Raw genomic sequence first — 21424 nt, 5'->3', positions numbered from 1 at the left:
CAGTTGTGTTGTAGTTTTTTATTTATTTTTTATATATAAAGGTTGTCTGTCTTATTTGGTTTCTCTTTTCTCCCCCAGCCAGTGTCCACAGATTTAGTCTCTCAACATGTCACTTCATATCAGGGCTGCCTGTACTGCCTGGAAGCTGATACCTGTATTTACACACACACACACACACACACACACACACACACACACACACATTTGGAAACACTCTAAAGCCTAAAATAAAATAAAAAAATATATATGATTCGGTGCTGCTTTTAACAAGCAAGGACCCTTAAAGGACACCAGTGGACGGAATAGAAAGAAGCTAAAAGAGATGACTTGTATGCAGGATTGTTGAAGCTCAGTGCTGCTGTTAAGTTACCATCAAAGTTAACCCCTCTGTGACTGGGTTGAGCCAGATGCTGGGAGCTGTCTGTTAGACAGGCAAGAGGCAAATAAGGAGAAGACAGAAGAAAGAGGAAGGTCAGACAAATGTGAAGGGAATACAATGGAAAGGGATGGTAGCAGTGGCATTTCAGTAGTCCTGAAAGAAAATTCATGTCACACGGGGTGTTAGTTTAAAAAGGTCAGGTCTAAAGTTTGTGGAATATACAGTTCTCAGTTTTCAGATAATAAGAAATAAGTTAGTTTCTAAAGTGACAAATTAATATACAGTACACAAAGCATATAGTGACTTAAATGGAAAACTATCAGTGCTTGAAAGAACTAAACATGATGACTCATCGATGGTCACCAGTTTGCTTTATTACATTACTGATGCTGATCTTGAGTGTTTGATAGATGCAGTGGAGGTAAAGGAAGATAAATTGGAGGTTGTGAAGGGAGATGAATGAGTGATTTGCTTTGTTTAGAAATGGGCGGGATTCCTGTCTAATCAAATTCTATCACAGGGATCTGTCTGCAGCTGTTTTACAAGCACATTCAAACAAATGAGCTTAAACATGCTTTACCGAGTTGAGCAACAGGGTTTTCCTTCCAAACACAAAGGGAATTGATGCTTTTTTCTTTCTTTCTTTCTTTATTGTCCCTCAAATAACCTGCTCAGCATCAAATCACGGGATTGTTAACAGATATGATGTGGTTAAATTGGTGTCATTATAGCTAAGCACATATGAAGGCTGCATGCATCAGCCAGTGGCCAGTATTCCTGCATTTGGTCTGCGCTTGTGCACATGAATTAAGACATGTCTCTATGTGTCCATTTGCTTGCATGCACATTCCGGCGTGTGCTCTTTTTTATGTATAAAAAGCTATTCTTAGAGTGACCTTCCAAAAGGCATGGCGTGCAGCTCTGTTGTCTGTGTGCACCCGCCTGTGTGATTCAGTTTGAGTGGAGAAAGCCCAGGGACACATCAGTGGCCTTCTTCCGATTACGGAGCGCCACAGTTTGCAGATGATTCTTTGATGGGGCGAATCTGGAGGCGCTGTGTTTGAAAGGATGTAGCCCGGCAAGAGGAAACTGTCAGTGGAATAAACACATGAATATGCATGTGCACAGTAGTGTGTGTGTGCGCGTGTGTGTGTATACATATAGATCACACTCATGTAAGCAGCCATTGTGATGTGCCAAGTGAGTCTTCTTATAGCATGGCAGAGTGCATTGTGTTGTTTTGATCCTCAATGGGAGCCTAGAACTTTAACTAGTGCTGCAACAACATAATGTGAGGTGATAAATCACATTAGAATGGGGCCAAAGATTGAGTCTGTATATTGTAAAATTTTAAAGTTTAACGCTGTGGTCATCCAGGTGCCCATAGTGGCTTGTTAGTTTCTCTCGCTTTTTTCCTTTTAAGCCCACAGATCTTATCCAATGGTCTTTGCAGAAGAAAATCATTGTCACTGGTTCTTTGGATAACATCTGAGCTTTGTGTCAGCAGTATGCAGTAATTAGTTGGGTTTTATCAAGGCTGTGTTGAGTTTTCATTGCACTGCCAAACAAAGCTGTTCTTTTAAGAAAATCCACTTTAAAGAGAAGCAGGGCAGACGTGGCAATATTGTGTTGGCATCAGGAGGTTTGTGAAATGTCCCAGCGGTGGTGTGGCAACGGGTATGCCACATAGCCAATAGCAATTCAGTGCAAATTAAAGGAGAAATGCTATAATATTCCTTCAAAGAATTATGCCATAGAGGCAACAACGCTTGACATTGTCTGCCTGGTTTAATCAAGGAAAGATAAAGTGAGACAAAAAGCAATAAAACCAAAATGCCTGTAGTTTTTTATTATTACTGAGACATTGCATCCCTAATCAAATAAAACACCTTTGAAAGATCAAGCATTTCGTGCAAAATTATTCCAGTTTCTAGCGCATAACTTTAATGAACATTTTGTCCTCGAATAATTCAAATAAATAAGTGAAACACAATAAGATACCTGAGCAATAGAAAGATAAAAACAGAGCAGGAAAACGTTCAAATATTGGTTTAAGGTGGCATCGAATGCAATACATTAAATTCACAGACCGGTTTTATTGTTGAAAAAGGAAAAGGAAAACAAATACAGGACAAAAGCAGGAATAGAATAAAATATATTACACAACAGGTTATCCATAACTTCATGTGGTATATGAAAACAGTAATTTAATCACAGTGTGACGATCGCTCCATTTTGCTGAAAATAAAAGGTGAAGATGTGCAGAAACAATCCATTAGCTGTAGTGTGACTCTGTTGCTATAATACACTAGCTGCTCTCTATTCTCTCCCTCCCTTTACTCTCCCCCCACCATCGCCTCTCTCTGTGCATTCTCCCTCTGGCTTCTGGGTGATAGTTGTGATGGGCAGGAGTGGGAGGAAAAATGCTCTGACTCAGCCAGAATCCTCCTTTTGTGACGTTAAATACCAATTTACACTCCTCCCCATCATCTCTCCCATCCCCCATGCACACATGCTAACCCAACCTATACATTTATACAGTATTCACAGTTACAAGTGTCTCCGCTATCCAAGCCCCCTTCCAGCTGTTTTTCTCTGCTCACTCTGATTTTTATTTTGCGCCCAGTGTATTCTTGTGTCCTACTTACCCCATCCCCTCCCTTGCTTTCTCTCTCTCTCTCTCGCTCTGCTTTTCTCAGTTGACAGACTAATAAGCCGGTAATTAACACCTAAAAACAGGGAATGGTAATAAACGATAGAAGAAGAGAAGGCTTCAGGAAGGTAAATCTCTTGTTTTTCTCCCCATCAGCCACAGTTCTTTGTGGTACAGTAGGATTGTCAGTCCTCTGAACAGGTGTACAAGTGTATTTATACAAAAGTAAGAGTTGATAGCTCCTGATTTTTGGTTGAGATCCTGGTCGACAAAGATGGACGTCATCTGGCCGAGACCTGAAAAAATAAATAAATAAAAGATGAGAAATGAGCTGAAGGATGTTCAGCCAATACTAAAACAGGTCAAAGCTGTCATAGATGACATTTTCAGCAGTCTGTGTCCTTGACTTCTTTTTGTGCGTCTGTCAGCCTGAACTATCTCTGTCACTGTAACAGTATGTAACACCGGACACTTGTCAGACTTGAAGTATGCTGCACAAGTGTGGATGAGACTTTTTTTTAAGCCTGATGGTGCAGAAAGGGAAATCTGAAATGTAGGATCAGATGTTGTGTTGGGTGCTTGGACCAATATTGCTCTGATCTGAATAGGAAGTGAATATTGTTATAGTGTGTAGCTCTTAGAAAAGTACACAGTATTCCTGTAAAGCATGAAGAGAGGCTGACTTATTTATTTATTTATGACAGACTCATAAAAAAAAGGTTTTGTATTAATCAGACAGTTAATACTAAACCTATAAATGGAAATTTGTACATGTATGCTTGTGTCTGCATGTGAAAAGACCTTTTAACAACAGTTTCCTCCTCCTACCCTGTTGAGACAAGCGCTTTAGAGGCTGAAAGTGGTTTAAAGTTGATGCCACTCTGTGGTGCAGTTATCAAGTCCCCTGTCAGGGTCCTGGTTACTCTTCTGGTTCAGCTGATTGGTGTCACGTAATATTCTGTAATCCAGTGTTTTAAAGTAATTAACAGTAAGAATTGTGGGACATGAAAGATGTTTTCTGTTATTGTGATATTAGATCTCTGTAGTGGTTCATGATATCACCATGTCGAGCCTTGAAAAGAGAACAATATCTATATCGATGAGAGACATTGGCACTGTCTTTAACACTGGAGAAATGTTTAAGTCGTCAAAGTTTGACCGACTTCCATACTGACCAGTCTACAAACAATTAATGTTATCTTCACTGAAACTGTCCATTAACTGTTTGAGGTGATTGTGAATGAACTCAATCACAAGAAGCACATTTTACTTATGAGGTGTACTGCAGTGTGCTACTGTAGGTCATATTATGTGCTTTTTCTGGGATTGCTGTTTTGGCAAGGCTTTGTGATTATTAAGGTAATTAGAAGAAGCCACTACTTTAATGTGAATATGCACAGGCGAAAATCAGCGTTTTCTAGTTTTGGGCATATCAGTCATTCTGTTGAATACGATTAATTAGGTTTCAAAGCTTAAAACCAGGGATCCAAAAGTGTAATTTGTAATAGCACAAAGCCACTGGCAGTGAAACAGGCACTGATTGTCTTGGCTCATACATTGTTTGTCTGAGCTTATCCATCCAATTTAAATTTAAATTACATTATTGCTATTGTAAAGGCCAGCACATGGAGCCATTATGAAATCATCCTGAAGATATCCTTCAATAGAGAGTTTTCCTGACAGCATCTGTGATTAAGGAATACACTAGAAAAGGATGGAATGAATGTTAACTGATTCTTGTTGGTCCATTTAGTGCAAAACTCAGACTTCTCTGACTGAACCTACTTAACCTAAAATAACGATGTCAGATGTCTATTTTGATTGAGATGTGCAGGGTTTGTAGTAACAATACATAATAACAAACTATTACTGCTCTGTTGTTCACATAGGATCATTTTATTTCCTACTTATGCCATGAAATACATGGCTGGTGTGACAACACCCTTCGATTTTCTGTTTGAGGCACTTTTCAGCCACACTTGTTATTACTATGGAAGCTAATTATATACAGGATGGTGTGGTCATTGCAAACAAATAGCTGTTCATGCAGTAACACACTTACTCCAGTATCATGCACCAGCCTTGTAGGGAGGAACTAGGAGGGTAGCATTTAACAGATTACTGTATTGAGAGTAGAAATTTTGTCAGATTACAACACAGATTACTAAATTGATACTGTGCACCTTAAGATAATCCAGTTTGCTGAGGTAGCCGTTCACCAACTCTATAAACTACTTTCGTAGTTTTGTTTGACCTGCAAAACGGTGAGACTGAGTTTGAAAGCAAGAGGCCATCAATCACTGCACACAGATGACTAAATTTGTATTTCTTGCTCTCAAATTGCAGCTAATCTGTTCTTTTTAAAGAAGCACAGGTAATGCACATCAGTCAAGGCGTCAGTGTCGTGACTGTTTAGTGAGACTAAGTCCTGTAAACTGGCCAAAGTGATGAGAACAGAAAATAAGACCAGGAAAAAAAAAAAAGGTGATACAGTATGTTAAACACGGGGAGAAAGGAGAGCGAGAGTTGAATTTTAGAACTTGGAGCTTATTTAATGAGTGTGAATCGCATCTCTCCTCAGTGTGTGAATAAGAAATAATGAAGCCATTTTTAGACGAGGTAAGATCGAAGAAAGATAAAACGGAAAACTGAGAGAGACGTCAGAGAAGTAACTTGTGAATGTGTCGCCCTTGTTTTTAATTATATATATATATATTATAGACGTGATGGAAATAAACTAATAGACTAATAGAGCTTTTAGACCCAAAATGTGGAGAAATAAAACATGAAATAAGAAAACCTTTTACTTGTTACAATCTTTTTTAATTGATTATTTCACCAGTTTTTGTTTTCTGTATTAATCAATCATTTTCAACACGTGTTGATGCTTTGTGTGTTTTTATAGTAATTGCAGTACTACTGTATCTGTAACTGGGAAGCAAAGTATATGAAGTACATTGATAAGAATGTCAAAAGCAGAAACGGCTTACAGGCACTAAAAGTATAACACTGAGTCTGGCATATGAATGAATCTGGTGAGCGCTGAAGCTCTCACTTGAAATGTACCACTTGTTCTGCTGCATGAAGGTATGGGAGGAGCATGTGACTCCATCATCTGCTTTAATTGTAGAGAGAAGATTTTTAACTTGTTTTTCTGCTTCCCACTAACTCTTCAGATAATGTTAAGGAAAACTGTTTTGGCAGCTTCTTCCTACCTGTCATAAATCCTATAAACAGCCCTGTTCTCAATAATTTGAGAGCCATTAGTGTGTCTAAGAGAGGCATAATCATCTGTCCCTGTCACCGTAAACACGTTAACAAGGCAGTCAAACTCTGTAGACTCCTGTCTGACTGCTGTGTTGCTGCAGTTACTCACCATCACAATGCTGAGGCTTTTTTTTTCCCACCGTGACATCATCTTGCCACCCACTGTCTGTTAGGAATCGCTGCAGTAGCCTGAGAAGGCAAAACGCAAAGCCATGGTAACTATTTAATCACTTGCATATAGCTCTAAGTCATGTCAGCTAAAGTGGTGAGTTAACACCGTGTCTACGTATTGTTGACCGTGGCAAACATTCATGACATAACCCTAGTCATTAGCAAAGTTCCTGTCTTTCTCGAAAACACACGCCCATGCACTATAGTATCTGCTGTCATCTCTGATATAGATGACGCTCGACAGCAGATGAGCTCAGTAAGACGGACTGTCAGCAGCTCTGCAATGTGTCTGGCTTGTCTTCCTTCATTGGATGGCAAGCATGTGCCTCAGGTCTCTCCTGCCCATCTCTATCCACACCAATTTACAGTCTGGCTGGCAGCAATAATGTTCTCATGTGACAGTTTTGTTTTTCTTCTGGTCAGCATTTCTGAATTACCATATTTCATTCCTATGGACTCCCTTGTGGATGTTCTCCAATAATCTACAGCCACACTGGGTTCAACTTGTCTCTTGGCTGATTCAATACTGTCATCAAGTACAGAATGTTATCTGTATTTATTAATAATAATAATGCAACATCCATCTTTGTATTTCTACAACAGTATAAGGCTCATACTGGGAGAATGATATTTTCTTCTTCTCCCTCTGCCGTGTGTCTGTGGCTTTTAACAACAAAGCTGTACTGTTCTGTGATGAATGATCATCCCCGCCAAGTTTTTATTGCTTTCTGTAGATTACATCAGTTTGTAGTAAATCGCTTTTGCCAGGGAAATGTGTGATCCTAATAAAAACACTTCCAACCATATCTTAATACAAACAATAGTTTTGAGCTGTTGTCTGCATGGCTGATTTTTCACACAGCTGTTGTCAGCATGTTTCATTCATGAATTAAAGAAAACACAAAGGAGTGGATTGAATTGATAGCAGTGCAATTATGGCAATATGACTCACAGGATTGGGAAGTCTTAACACAAATGTATACTTCTGTTATTATTATTAAAGAGCAAACGCTGAAGCTACCTGTGGGATTAATGGAAATGGACATTGTTACTTGGAGCTTGATTCTAACTAAAGGCTGTGAGATCACAGCGACTTCATATTCATTGTTGATCCACAGAAGGACTTTAGTGGTAACAGTTGTGAAAATGAGAGCTGTCTGTAGTTCCCATGAAGATAAAGTGTGAACGGTCTTGTGAACATGCTCACATCTGCTGGCGCTGACAGATGGGGAGATCTAGCTAAGGTTAGCACGAGTGCTCCCATTAGGAGGCACGCAGTCTCAAAAAGCTTGACTGCTTTGATATCCCAGCTGCAGTCGGATGAGACATAGACTGGGCCCATCCCACACACAGGCGAGCTTGTATATGGGTGTGAAAAAGTGTGCAGACATCTGCTGCATGTATAGCTAATGCTAATATTTCAAGAGGAAAATCTAAAGATGAATTTGCAGCAATAATCAAATTCTGCTATTTATTGTAATGAAAGAGTCTAAACATGATGCTTTGTGCAGCTGCTGTTATTCTTGCATCAACCAAAACGTTTTGAAATGAGTGATGGAAGATGAACTTTCCTCATCGCCAGCATTAATCCACGATGTGTTCATCTGATGGCTTCCAGCTTCTCATGTAAGTGGACTGTGGATGTCTTTGAAGTCTGTCCAAACACCACGCAGCACTATGTCTCACAACTGGGTCCAACTCAAGACATGTTTGAACATCCTCAATGAGTGTGGAAAAATACAAAAAAACCTTTAGGTTTGTGTCAGATGCGTTTACTGTCCTTTAATTGAAACTGTTTTAATGAGCTTCCACCTTTACATTTGGTAGCATGAATGTTTTAATGCTCAGAAAAGTAGAATGAGTGAGTTGCGAAGCTGACACCATGAGGAGGGTAGAAGTTGCCAGGCAGGACGTGCAGGCATGTGGGAGTAGGACCTGCAGCCAGCTACTGCAGCTATTGATCACCAAGTGTCCCATAGGATGGAAGGGTTGCAGAGGTCAGGTTGCTTTGACCAGAAGGATTTATTGGATCAACCAACACTGATCATACGGCCCCAAGCACAATCTTGTCCCCAGATCAGAGCATTATTGTCAATTAAAAGACGACTGCTAAAGTAAGTGCTGGTAGATGTTGCTACACAACTTCATTAGAAAGGGGAAGAGAAGAACATGTGGATAATTACACTAGTACAGAGACAAAAATTCTAGCTGTCAAGTGTGTTTCTACTAGATTCTCTTCTGGTCCTGATGTGGATACTGCGAAGTAACAGATTTAGCTCCTTCAGCGTCAGTGCTAAATGTGTAACACAACTTTTTTTGTATTCACCCAGTGGACACATCTTTACACACTCAGATCTTCAAATTAGATTTAACATAAAGGCAACCTGTGAAAATAAAAACTAAAGTTTGAAATGATCATTGTATTTATTGGAGACCTAACAGAAATTTTTAGATAAAAAAAGTTTTGCTTTATGAATCATCTGTAAAGTTTTTGATAAAATACTATATATGAAATATTAATAATTTATATTTACCAATGCTGTACCAATATATTTACCAATGCTGTAGACTTTTAGGAAACAAAAACATCTCCTACAGGAATAATTACAAAGACTGCAAAATTATGAATTAAGAATTCTATAATGCAAAATCCCAACAAGCACAATCTAATTTATGAATTACAAAATTCACACATATAAGTATCAGGTGTTGTCCAGGTTACTAAACTAGTTGCACCTCCTCATATTATAATTTTGTGAAATCCCAGCTAAACACCAGTGAGGAGACTAGAAATCATTTTGTTTTGAGTGAAATCAGGAAGTCATTAACAAACTGATGTATTACTACAGAGCTGTAATGGCTGGCAGCCTGTTACTGATACATCAGGCTGCCAGAATGGAGGGCATCGGTCGATAACACCTCCTCAAAGTGTCCTTCTGGCAAGTGCTGTGGCCTATAATGAAACTGGCAAACAGATAAAGAGAGGCGTATGGCAGGAGTGTCTTACACCAGCCGACCTCACCTCTGTGGTGGAAAGCCCATTATCATTAATAGTCTGAGGAAATGTGAAGGAGGCTTTGCGTTGCTGACCAAGCTGAAATAAACGTATTAACTGGCAGTTTCTCAGCTGTCAGGGGTCCTGGTTTGGGGCCCCTGCTAATGTAATGTTAATAAAAACAAAATAGTGGGCTGCAGGACCCCTGAGACCAGCCTTCATGTGTCTCTCGTACTCCTACAATCCGAGGCAGAGCACTGTAATATCCCTCGCACCTGCCTGCATCAGCAGAAAAGACACGTGGCGATATGAACTGTTATAGTTATGGTTGTGCAGCTGGGGTTATTGCACTTGGTTTGTTTAATGATGCCATCAATGGCTGGGTGAACAGAGGCGCATGCTGGGATAAATCAGAAAGACTTGGTTCCTGTCCAGACACCACGAGGACTCACTCACACAGAGTGCACACGTTTGCAGACATAATAAGCAGTGACATCCTCATCTCTGTCTCTCTCTGTCTCTCATTAGCACACAAATACACAGATGTTGGTTGTTTTTCAATAAACTGCATTATGCGTTGCACGGCCCTTTCTCATGAGGAAGATTATTAGCCAGCTGTTCATTTCCCAGCTGCACATGATTCCATGTCCTGGGGTTGCTTAAAAACACACACATACACACACACACTCTCTCTCGATGTAGATACATGGCTGAGAGAGGGTAGGTTTGTGCCCTGCAGGTTACAAGCCATACCGAGAGGCCAGGACAGCCTGATGTTACTCAATTAGCAGACAACTGACTGAGCTGGAGGCCAGCCATGAAGTGCCATTAGACTCACAGAAACAGACAGACAGGAACACGGGAAGACTGCTCAAGACGACAGGAACTATTGGCAGGTTGCGATGTATTGTCAGGCTCACAGAGCCGTTACTGGAGTGTGTTTATGTGTGATGAGATTGTTCATACATGGCTCTCTCTCTGTTTGATCCTGGCTCAATTCACCCTCACTGCAAGGATATTAGAAGCATATTTGCAAGTGTGTGTGTGTGTGTGTGTGTGTGTGTGTGTGTGTGAGCGAACGTGTGCTTAGCTTGCATTTTGAAACAGTCAGGCCAGATGATCTATATTGTCAGGGTCAGGTCTATCTGGGCTCAGCTAACCTCAACCTCTTGACACTGAACATCTGCTGGGGTCAGACGGGCAGCCCAGGGTTGGCTCATCAGCTGGATGCTGGTGCTCACACTGCAGCTAACTACTGGCAGGAGACGAGAGTTTGCATGTGTGTATTCAAGCAAGGCCAGCTCGGCCGCTCTGAATCACTCAGTTTCATTTTAGATCTCGACTTGCCCTGGGCAAACAAGCTGTGATGATTTTAGTTAAACTACATTATGTATTGATCAGTCTGTGATTTAACAGCATTTTTCCATGCGTGGTGTCTCTGTTGACAGCTTTCATTGTTCATATTGGATAATGTGCAATGGTTTAATAAATTATTAAAGTACTGTTTAACTTTCTCTTTGATACACATGTTCTGATATTTTGTTCTTGATTTTTAGTACAGACTGCAACTATCAATATTCAAGAATAATGATTAGCCACGATTAAACTTAGCAAAATGTAATCCCCATTGAATCTCTCATGTCTCTTTTCTCCTGTTCTTTATCTCTCTCCAGGGGACTATGTGGTGCTGACTGTCTTTTTTGACCTGAGCAGGAGAATGGGCTACTTCACCATCCAGACCTACATCCCATGCACCCTTATTGTCGTCCTCTCCTGGGTCTCATTTTGGATCAACAAGGATGCAGTACCTGCTAGGACGTCATTAGGTAACACAGCGATTGTCTTGAGAAGATTTATTTTGTTCATGATGCAGCTACATATGGTTTAGTTACTGTTTTCTAGGCTCCATATCTAGTTATGTAACTGCTCATCAAGCCTTGACAGCTTATAGTTCAGTTTCATAACCAGCCTACCTTTCCATACACACATATGCTGTAGATCCACTGGTGAGGTTCATTTCACATCCTGGCCTTAATTACTCCCTGCTGTGAAACACATCAAGAACCCTGTGGTGGTCACGCACCACCTCATATTGCACCTAAGCTTCCTCTTGCCTCCTCTTCCCTTCTTTCCTGTTGTCTTCTCCTTCGCCATCCTGTCTTCTGTCTTTTCCCCCCTGAGACAGGGCAGCTGCTTGGGAATCTAGTCCATCTTGATTAGAAGAGCCTATTCTGGCACATATGTTTTCATGCATGCCTTAACGAGGCATTAATTATGCAGTGCAGCAGGGAAGAGATGCAGCCTCAGCACAATAATAATGCATGTGGCCTCTTCTCTGAATGCTAAAAAGGGACACGGATTGAAAAAATGGGGCCAAATAAGAGAATTTCAAGAAAATTTGTCAGCTTCTGAACTTGCCCTTGGCATCACGTACACTATCTCCGAAGTTCACTTGTGATCCAGCTACATAAATTTTTCTTGGTCAGCTTCTTTTTGCACCCTTAAAACTCTAAATGCTGACCATAAGCATATGTGACGTGATCATTAGTAGGCCTAAGTGAATGCAAAACAATCCCTGTAGGCAGAAACCCTGATTCTACCTCATTATCTTCATTGCACTTTGTCCATCATTAATCTCTCTAAAAATAGGTTGTTTTGTTTTCTTGTGCTTCGGCACATCCAGAGATGATTCACAGTTGAAATAATAACACTATTAATTCTCTGGTAGAATGGTACCAGGAGTCAAATATCTTAATTTCTTCTTTGAAAGATGATGTAGGGGGTACAGAAAGCCAGGTGGTTGGGAAGCAGATTAATGCAGATGACATAATTCTTAATCCTTCAATGCCATCCAGAAATATATCAATTCACTCACAATGCTGCAGTGTTAATCTTGACGCAGACTGATGTTTTCTAGCCCACATTAAATTTAGACATAAATCTTTTCAGTACAAGTCCTCTTATGTGCATGGCTCTATTGAAAGGTAGGAGGCGGTCCCTGTTGTTGCTCGCTTGTTGTCGGTGCTTGTGACGCTGCTCTTGGTAATCTGTTGTATAAGTATAAAAACACATTTCGTCATCATGTGCCATCCTCCATCTACATTATTATTATTAGAAACAAGCAGAGAGAGTATAAGGGTGGAGGGCTACCAGATGGTGGATTCAGGAATGTAGTATTTCCGTGTGGATGTCGGCAACAGCATCTGTCAGGACTTTTATTATGTGGAGCTCTGGTTCAATTTTGTTTAGACCTGTAATTCTCTAGTGGTGTTCACCTTAGGCAGTATATGTATTTGTAACTTGAAAGATGTATCTTCTACACTGAAATATTTAGAAAAAACGTGTTCCTAGACTAAAAAATGTATGAGCACTTATATGATTTAAAAAATGCATTAACACATTGAAAAACTGGCACACAATCTGTGAAAATGATTAAAAGCATCCACTGCATGTCTGAATCTCCACTTGGACTTGGTTTCAGCTTCTTTCCAACTGTGAAACTATTTGGGGAAAATGCCATGTTAGTAACACGTGCAGCGTTATTATTACTTCACCTTTCAGCACCGAAACAAGGAAATCAAAGTGTTCAACTTCGTGACAAATTTACCAACACATTAAGCTACAAGATGCCTGTTTTAATGTTAGAATTAACAGTACATTTCTTTTTGTTAAAGCTAATTTCATTTTCCTTGTTTTCTCTCCTCTCGTTACCAGGTATCACTACTGTGCTGACCATGACCACGCTGAGTACTATTGCCAGGAAATCCCTTCCGAAAGTTTCCTACGTGACTGCCATGGACCTTTTTGTGTCGGTCTGCTTCATTTTCGTCTTTGCTGCACTTATAGAGTATGGAACACTGCACTACTTTGTCAGCAACAGGAAGCCGAGTGCCAAAAAGGACAAGAAGAAGAAAAACCCGGTGTGTATCTTTCTACATAGTTATTACATTTTGTACATTTATGAACAAAAAAGCTTCCTCAATGTGACAATTATAACCACAACACTATTATTTTGATGTATGTAGTATATGAGAGGGTGTAACATCTTTACAGTATTCACACAATCTTTTTTCACCCTGCAAACTAACTGACCCTCCCCCTGGGATTAGCCTTAGAAAACATCTACACACAGCCTAGTGTCACTGAGGGAGCATCGGCCCAGGGGCCATCACCTCGAATTATTCAATGAATGAAGCGTGCAGCCTGAATCTTCCCCTGACCATCACACATCTGTTACAGTTGTAATTTAGACCCATGTCACATGATAGGAGAGTTGGCCTTGTGTGAGCCTTAAGTCCCTCGAGAGATTACAGCAGCTCGGTTAAAGGCCCAAATATACGAGCACTTACAGAGCTGAGTACATTTACCCTCAACTGCAAGACTAGCACTTCTTCCTCGTCAGCGAGGGCCTGCCTATGGCTGTGGAGGTTTTTGTTGAAAAGTAGTCCAAATCTATCGCTTAAGGTCTTCATGAAAGATTTTTAATCTTTTTTTGTAAATGTTTGTTGCTACTTTTTAAAGGGTTGTACATAGGTAACTGAAATCATCTCAGTTTTTAAAGTCATGGCATGTTTTTGGACTGCTTTCACCTGAAAAGACATTAATTCTTAAACTTCTAAGTAAAATGCACTTGGGTGAAGAAGAGTATTGAACTGGAACTTAGGGGGAAAGTGGGGCACTCTAGTTTCAGGCTCTGTGACTAAGGTTTTGCACACGGTCTAACTGTCTCGTAGTTGAATAAATTAATAATGAAGTGGAAGGTTTGAGGGGCTTTTCTAAATTCTCTGCATGACTTGCCAAAATGAACGAAGAAGGAAGTATGCAAGAAAAGGAGGCCTTTGACTGAAATTCTTTTGATGTCCATGAATTGTTAAAGATGTGCACATAAGAGGAAATCGAGGAAATACTGTATATTAAACTTCAAAAGTTTCTGCTACTAGTTGAAAGCTGTTTCAGTGCTGTGCAGTGTAGCTAGTGTGAATCCTGTGAGTTGCTTTAATATCAGTTAAATGTCAGTTTGTTTTTACTAGGACTGATTTTTAAGTGCGTCCAAACATTAGTTTTTTCTGACCAAGCCCCGTTGTAGCCGTCGTGTTCTTTTCCAGTCACCATGTGTTGTCTGCACTCCTACAGTCACTGCGTATAAGTACATCCAGTAGCTAGTCTGGGCCCAGTCATGTCGGGGAGGTTTCACCAACAGCTGAGTCACTAGGAAAATGATTCAGGTGCAGTCGTCTAATGAAAGGACAAGTTGTTTGTTCACTTCTTTTTTTCTATCAGGTGGAGATGCAGCTATCGTTCGATGAATAAGAACCATGATGTGAAAACGATGTCACACTAACGGAGCATTTGAATTATGCATTATATTTACTTAATCTCATTAGTGTTGCAGTGATATATTTCCTATGGTGATGCTGGTGTAAGGAGCATGTGAGATACTTATATCCCACCATGCATCTCCCCTGTGTGTCTGTAACATGTATGTCCCTCTATAGTAAATTTCCTCTTTCCATTTTGAGCTAGATAGTACAGTACTTGTAATTTTCACACATTATCTTTGTGTTCATATTTGCTTTTATTGATGTTTTTGTTCTCTGTTTACATGTATTCTTTGTTTTTTGTTACTCTCTTTCAATTCTACATATACTTTGTTTCCTATCTGGACAAAAGCTCCTCCGGCTCTTTTCCTCAAAGGTATATTGCCTGTGTCTGACTGCATGTGTCTGCTGCATTTTGGCTCCTTGAGCCCCCAGCACCTCACTGCTTTTAAGTCTGTTCAACAGCAGATATGCCTCTCTCTGTTCCCTCTTTATTTACCTGCATTCTTACTGTTCTCCTCCTCAGTTACTAAATAGGTGCCAGAGATAACGCTAAAAAAAGGGGGCACTCTGCAGTGCACAGTGCGGAGGCAGCCAGCCAGACGTACTTATGCAGTTTTTAAAATTCAAATAAGCATCTAGCACAACCCATGTCCAGAGGAATGTAATAGTCCAGGCCCAGTGTGGACTCATTCTGGCTTCCTCTGTCCTGTTTCACTCTTTGTTGTTGTCGTCGTCGTTGTAGCCACAGTGAACTAGCAGCTGCTGCAATAGCTTCCTCTTCTTTCCCACTCCTGCCACTAAATCTATATCTGTGTTTGTTGGGCTTCTCAACCTGACACTACCTACAGAGTCAGCAGAGCCTTAACAGACTGAAACAGACAACCTCTGCACTGTGTGAACTGTAATTACAATTGGAGGTCCATTCAGATTAACATGCTAATCTTTAAATACCTCCCAAAAAAGCACCCACAGTGGGTGGGAGCTACGACAAAATCTAAATTTAATCCTAACCTAACACACGAGCCAATATAAAATAATCAGCTTTTCCATATAGAGGTCCACATCAATATTGTACTTGGAAAGACACATTTTTAAGATTTTTGCCCAGACGTGAGCCTAAAGCCAAAGTATTGCTGAAAAATCAGTATTGGAAACGCTCACATTAAATATTCTGCTTTAACCAGATGACCAGAGGATCCAGTAAAGACAGCGAGTGTTTCTGCCCTTTGTCTTCTCTGAGAGGTCGTCTACTTTCAGTCAGTTAAAGTTGCCAAAGCCATTGTGTTGTTTCTTTTTTTTTCCTTCTTCTTTTCGCTAACACCGACTCAGCACAGCCCAGCTTGACCAGGTCATGCGGCAGGATGCTGTTAATGCTCCTTCAGCTTGAGCTTCCACTGCGCTTCCTCCAGTGCAACCAATCCCCTTTGAGAACCGAGTCATAACCTGTTCTGCTAATCCCCTCATTAACTCAACATACTGTCCATTATGGAGACAAATGCCGAAACTAACCTTATGTTGTTTTGTTTGTGGTTATGTATCGTTTTCAAAGGGACAGCAGGTGTGTGCACTAGTGTTGGGCAAGATGATAAGTTATAAGGAATGTACACATCAATCAAGTTTAATATATTTTAAGCTTGTTTGAGGCTGCATGTTCACAGTAGATAATGCCATGTTCAAATTAAAACTGCAACGACCTAATTTTTTTACAGCAAGAATGAGGAATTAAAAGAAAGTATTTGATTTCAGTTTTTAAAAGGATTAATTATTTTTTAAATGTATCACAATTCATGTGCGGTAATGCAAGTGCAGTCATTTTCCCATCATTGCCCCTATATTATAAAGACAAAGCCTAAAGAGCAAATAACAGCTGGCACGGTGTACACTAACTCTGGAATATGCTCAACTCACTGTGTCTTTTGAAAATCATGAGCTTCACATGCTAGTTTATCAGCAAGGTCACGGGACGGCATTTAATCTGCCAAACAGCCAGAATTCCAATTTGTGCAAAGGTGACATGGCATTCTGAGATAAAAGCTGATGAAAATGGTCTATTTGAATATTAATTGTCATCCTTTAGAATGAAAGGCCTGTGCCCTCATGTGGTGAACACAATTTAGAAAGAGCTTTGTTTAACCTATTTAGTGATGAAGAGTGGGCTGAAGAAGTTCGGAGATGTGTGGTGCACATGTGCCATGTGACAAGCGCCTCACTAAGCATCCTAAGCCCTTTACGCCCTATATTTTTACATAAGTAGTGTTAGTGTAATCAGAACAAAACATTGAGGGACATGGCCCAGCAGTAGCTGTTTAGCTTGTTTAGCTGGTTAATGTATATTATGACTGCCTAAGCTTTCACATAAACCCCAGCCCAAAGGTGTAATTTGCATCACAGGGACTGACAATTTATCTCTATAAGCCTCAATAATTAAAACCGCAGGCTGGTCTACTTGTATTTTCCTGACCTAACAAGGGTCCATTGGCAAGTTGAAGGTGCAAATGACATTTTTGCTGTCTAATGACAAAAAATGAAGTGGGAGACAGAAAGTGGCAGCTGAAATGAGGTCCCCTGTTATGCAGGTGAGATCTTGATTATGGCACTCCGAGGCTCTTTTGGCTAACTGTCATTTTGCCCTGTTAAAAGCAGACACCCACGGTAGACATCCGTCCGCGCTCAGCCACGGCCATTCAGATGAACAACGCCACACACATGCAGGAGCGGGACGAGGAGTACGGCTACGAGTGTCTGGACGGAAAGGACTGTACCAGCTTCTTCTGCTGTTTCGAAGACTGCCGCTCTGGAGCCTGGCGGCACGGCAGGTTACACATCCGCATCGCAAAGATAGACTCATATGCACGCATCTTCTTCCCCACTGCGTTTGGTCTCTTCAACCTGGTCTACTGGGTCTCCTATCTCTATCTTTAGGCCCTGGTGTGTATCGAGCCTTATCATACATTCATTGCATTCTACATATGCTCGCGCCAGCAAGGGACATTTGAAAGAAGGGACCCACTGAAACGATTTGATTTAAAGCATTTCCTTTAATTTCTTAATTCTGATCTTCATATCTTGTTTCTCTGATAACTTTAAGAGATATTGCAAATGTTGTAGCATTACATTTTACTGGCATAAAGAGATTTGTAGATGTGTTGTGACAACATCGATTGTGTGAGCAATTTAACAAGAGTTTTTAAAACTGGAATTACCTTTTCATTTCTTTTCAGTTGACTTATTTATTTATAGCTACTTTTAGACAAATACATTCCCTCTACAGTACAAACTAAGTACATAGTAATTCACGGGGAAATTCAAATTGCATTACCTGTGTTTCATCATTTATCGCCACTTTTTTTTTTAATTTCACCTACGGTAACATACTAAAACACAAAATCTGACGCACTTTAATATAGCTATGGTAGACAGTGACATTGAGAGTCAATAATGCTACTTTTAAGTTATTTCGCTAATATGTTAGCACAACTTAACATTGAAGTTTGTGTGGTCATGAACAAAGAGATGCTGTTTATGGACAATGCTCAACTGTACACACTGTATATATTTTACTATTACATAGTGGTTTACATTTATTGCATGCACCTTTCAGGCCAAAAATCAACATGTTTTCTGCTCTTCTATTGTTAGCTATGGAAAAAAATAGCACTGTTGATTATCATTCAGGATTTAATTATACTTTTTTCTAGGAAAACTGAAAACTGAAATAATAAAAATGTGCCCAGTTTATGCTTTTAGGTTGGGGAATTATCTTTGCATACAAGTCGGAGGATCAGCCCTGAATTTCAGGTCAGACGTGGTTTATATAATTTTCTTTGCAGCCATTAGCTTACAGTATAGACAACACTGACCTCTCATCCTCTCTTCTCCATTTGATGTTAAAAGCATGTATTTACATAATGGCACAGTGCTGTTGTGTTTCCAAGAGAAACTGTTCAACAACAAGTTGGGCTTCCTCATACAAACTAATCATTTTAAATCCTTTACACAGCAGTGATAACTGCAGCTGTGCAACCAGAGGTTGAGCGTTTGCCTTCAAACAGAGGAATTCCAACTAATCTACACTTGAATGAAAATGTTAATTCAGACAGCTGTAGGACGATTTTAAATCTCTGCAGCAGAACAGGGTTCATTCTCTTTTTAAAAACGAGAAACAAACAAGAACAAACTTGAGAGTTTCATTCAAGCTAAAAAGGGGCATCTGATTGTGATGGGAACAGATGTGGGAGCCTTATTATCGAGCATCTCAATTCCAGTCTCTTTGTGAACAAACACAACAACAATATAAATTATCACATAATGAGGAAATTGATTCACTGGTTGGGCAGAAATAAATATTTTTTTTCATTTTTCTTAAAAGTTCCTTTGAATGTTGTGATGTATGAATAGATTGGAGAACAAGGCGAAAGCAACAAAACAGTATTTGTTTAGAACGAACTACAACCCCTTAACGATCAATTTTGATAGACATGAGTATGCAACAAATGAGAGACAGCGCTTCGATATAATTTGCAAACTCTTAGATGTAAATTGCATTGTTTATGTACATAAATAACGAATGGAAGAAAACACTTGTCAATCCCTTAAGATTTTGTAAAAGGGTATATATTTTGTAACTTCAGCCTTGTCACAGTATATCATACAATAAGTTAGATTATCGTATTATACTGGACTGACTGTGTCAAACACTTGGGGGTAATATGGGGTATTTATTTATTTATTTATTCATTAATGGTATTTATTTATTTATTTTATTGAATGAAATTGTATTTCATGTTCATATAGCCCCTAAAAAGAAACACAGAATGCTGTCATTTATATCAATAATACATTTTTGTTCAGTGTGTCAATGGAGCTTGAGCCTATTTATCTTGTGTTTTCTATGTTGTGGTCAGTGTACACTACTCTCACAAAGGCCTGTCAAACTGTTATATCCGTTGAATTAGTGAGTTGCAACATTACTTGTTGTGCAGCTTCTGAGTAGTAGATTAAATATTTTCAGGGGAAAAAAACAGAAAAAAGCAGTTCCCAAACCACCAGGAAAAAGATTTTTGCTTGTCTAAGTGATTATTATTTCCTCATTTTCCACCACCACATGGGTTGTTGTTGGTATTAGTATTTGCTATTATTAATAAAACATCAACTGGTGATACTAACATATGCATTTACCAAATTTCTCTCATATTCCCTGGAGATTTTTTCCCCTTTTGTATTTAATGGTAGTCCTGTTGTGTTCCAAAGCTGCCACTAAATAGTCTAAACCAGTCTTCAGTGTGCAAATACTCTCTCACTGTCAATAGCATTGTAGGCTGGTCATCGTCAGTGTCCAGTAGTTTAAAGAAGTGTAACAGAGTGATTACGTACAGTTCCAAACAGACACACATGCAATAGAGAATATCAAACTGTAACATCACTTGTTAATTCACGTATCCACAGTGCAGTGTTTTCTTGATGAAAAGCATTTGCTGAAACTGAAAATACGTTTTCTTGTATTAAATGTTTCACATTAAATGTTAACCACATCGTTGCTCACTTACAGACGTGGATTTGCAGCCGTTCAGGACTTTTTCTCAGTCGTTATCGTTTTGTCGTATTTTTTTTGTTTTGTTACGGTAACCAAAAGCATAAACTGTTCAAATGTAGACCAGACTTTCTATTATCATGGTCAACAGGAAGACTATCTGACATCACTGACAAACCCATCATACTGAGAATGATGCATGTCTTGTGTTTCAACAGTGGTGCAGAAAACCACTTTTTTTTCTATGATAAAAAAAAGCTATGTGTTAAGTACTTAATATATTTTGTGCACGCTACAACTAATGCAGAGGTGTACAGGTGAATGGAAGGTACTGAAGTGTAGTGTGCATTTTCAATATCTCATCAGTCAAACTGGAATGTTTGGAAGAACTGGGACTAATTCATGCGCCGCTTCATTTGGTCGTTTGCCTGCATTGACTTGGACGTTTACTACACTTGACTTATTTTTGACAAAGTGATTTTATTTATTTTGGGACCCACAAATGAAACATCATGAACAGCACATGTAGATATTTTCTATTGTTATGTATTTTGTCAAACTGCACAAAACTGAAAAAGACAGTGGAATTACAAAGCTTGGTAAAAGGTATCCAAAATAAATTTCATATGATTCTCATACATACAGTATGTTAGTTGTTTGCCATCTATGTATATTTGAGTATTGTATAAAAGGGGCACTGATCAGTTCTGTTAGGGTCTGCATAATATACTATACATGTACTGGAAAAAAATCCTTTTCATAAGGGAATTGCACATAGCTGTGGAATTTTACAATAAAATGATTGCAATTATCAATGTGTTGTATTATTGGCAGTACTAGTAGATTTATTTGTAATATTTTAATGGTGTTTTAGCGATACAGATTTGTAAGCAACGTTATTATAGGAAGTAGGGGGATGTGGTCACTGCGGCAACAGTTCCTAGGGGAAACGGTCAGGTCTATATCAGCTGTGCAGCACTGAACTGTTTGTGTCCATTGCCAACAATCTTGGGGGGTAAAAAAGTAATTGCATAAACATTATTATGGTTTCATATCTGGGAAATACAATCTGCTGTAAGAGCAGGATCCTCTTCTTTCTATAGTGGAG

General features: G+C 39.4%; 1 protein-coding gene across 4 annotated transcripts in view; it reads left to right on the top strand.

Annotated features, from left to right (window-relative positions):
* gabrg2 (gamma-aminobutyric acid type A receptor subunit gamma2) overlaps window positions 1-21127 on the top strand; it is a 44038-nt gene extending 22911 nt beyond the window's left edge. Inside the window, exons 7-10 of one of the 4 annotated variants that reach the window (XM_026372948.1) lie at window positions 11139-11291; window positions 13180-13385; window positions 15136-15159; window positions 17430-21127. In XM_026372948.1, the coding sequence (XP_026228733.1) occupies window positions 11139-11291; window positions 13180-13385; window positions 15136-15159; window positions 17430-17708 (662 nt within the window). In that variant the 3' untranslated portion in view covers window positions 17709-21127. Of the gene's footprint in view, window positions 1-11138; window positions 11292-13179; window positions 13386-15135; window positions 15160-17426 lie in introns of all 4 variants that reach the window. The other 3 variants (XM_026372947.1, XM_026372950.1, XM_026372949.1) reach the window with 3 other exon arrangements.
* The last annotated feature ends 297 nt before the right edge of the window (window positions 21128-21424 follow it).

The sequence above is a fragment of the Anabas testudineus genome, chromosome 14, assembly GCF_900324465.2.
Source record: "Anabas testudineus chromosome 14, fAnaTes1.2, whole genome shotgun sequence".
NCBI classification, from domain to species: domain Eukaryota; kingdom Metazoa; phylum Chordata; class Actinopteri; order Anabantiformes; family Anabantidae; genus Anabas; species Anabas testudineus.
Note: the sequence above shows the minus strand (reverse complement) of the source record. Positions and strands in the feature narration are given on the sequence as shown.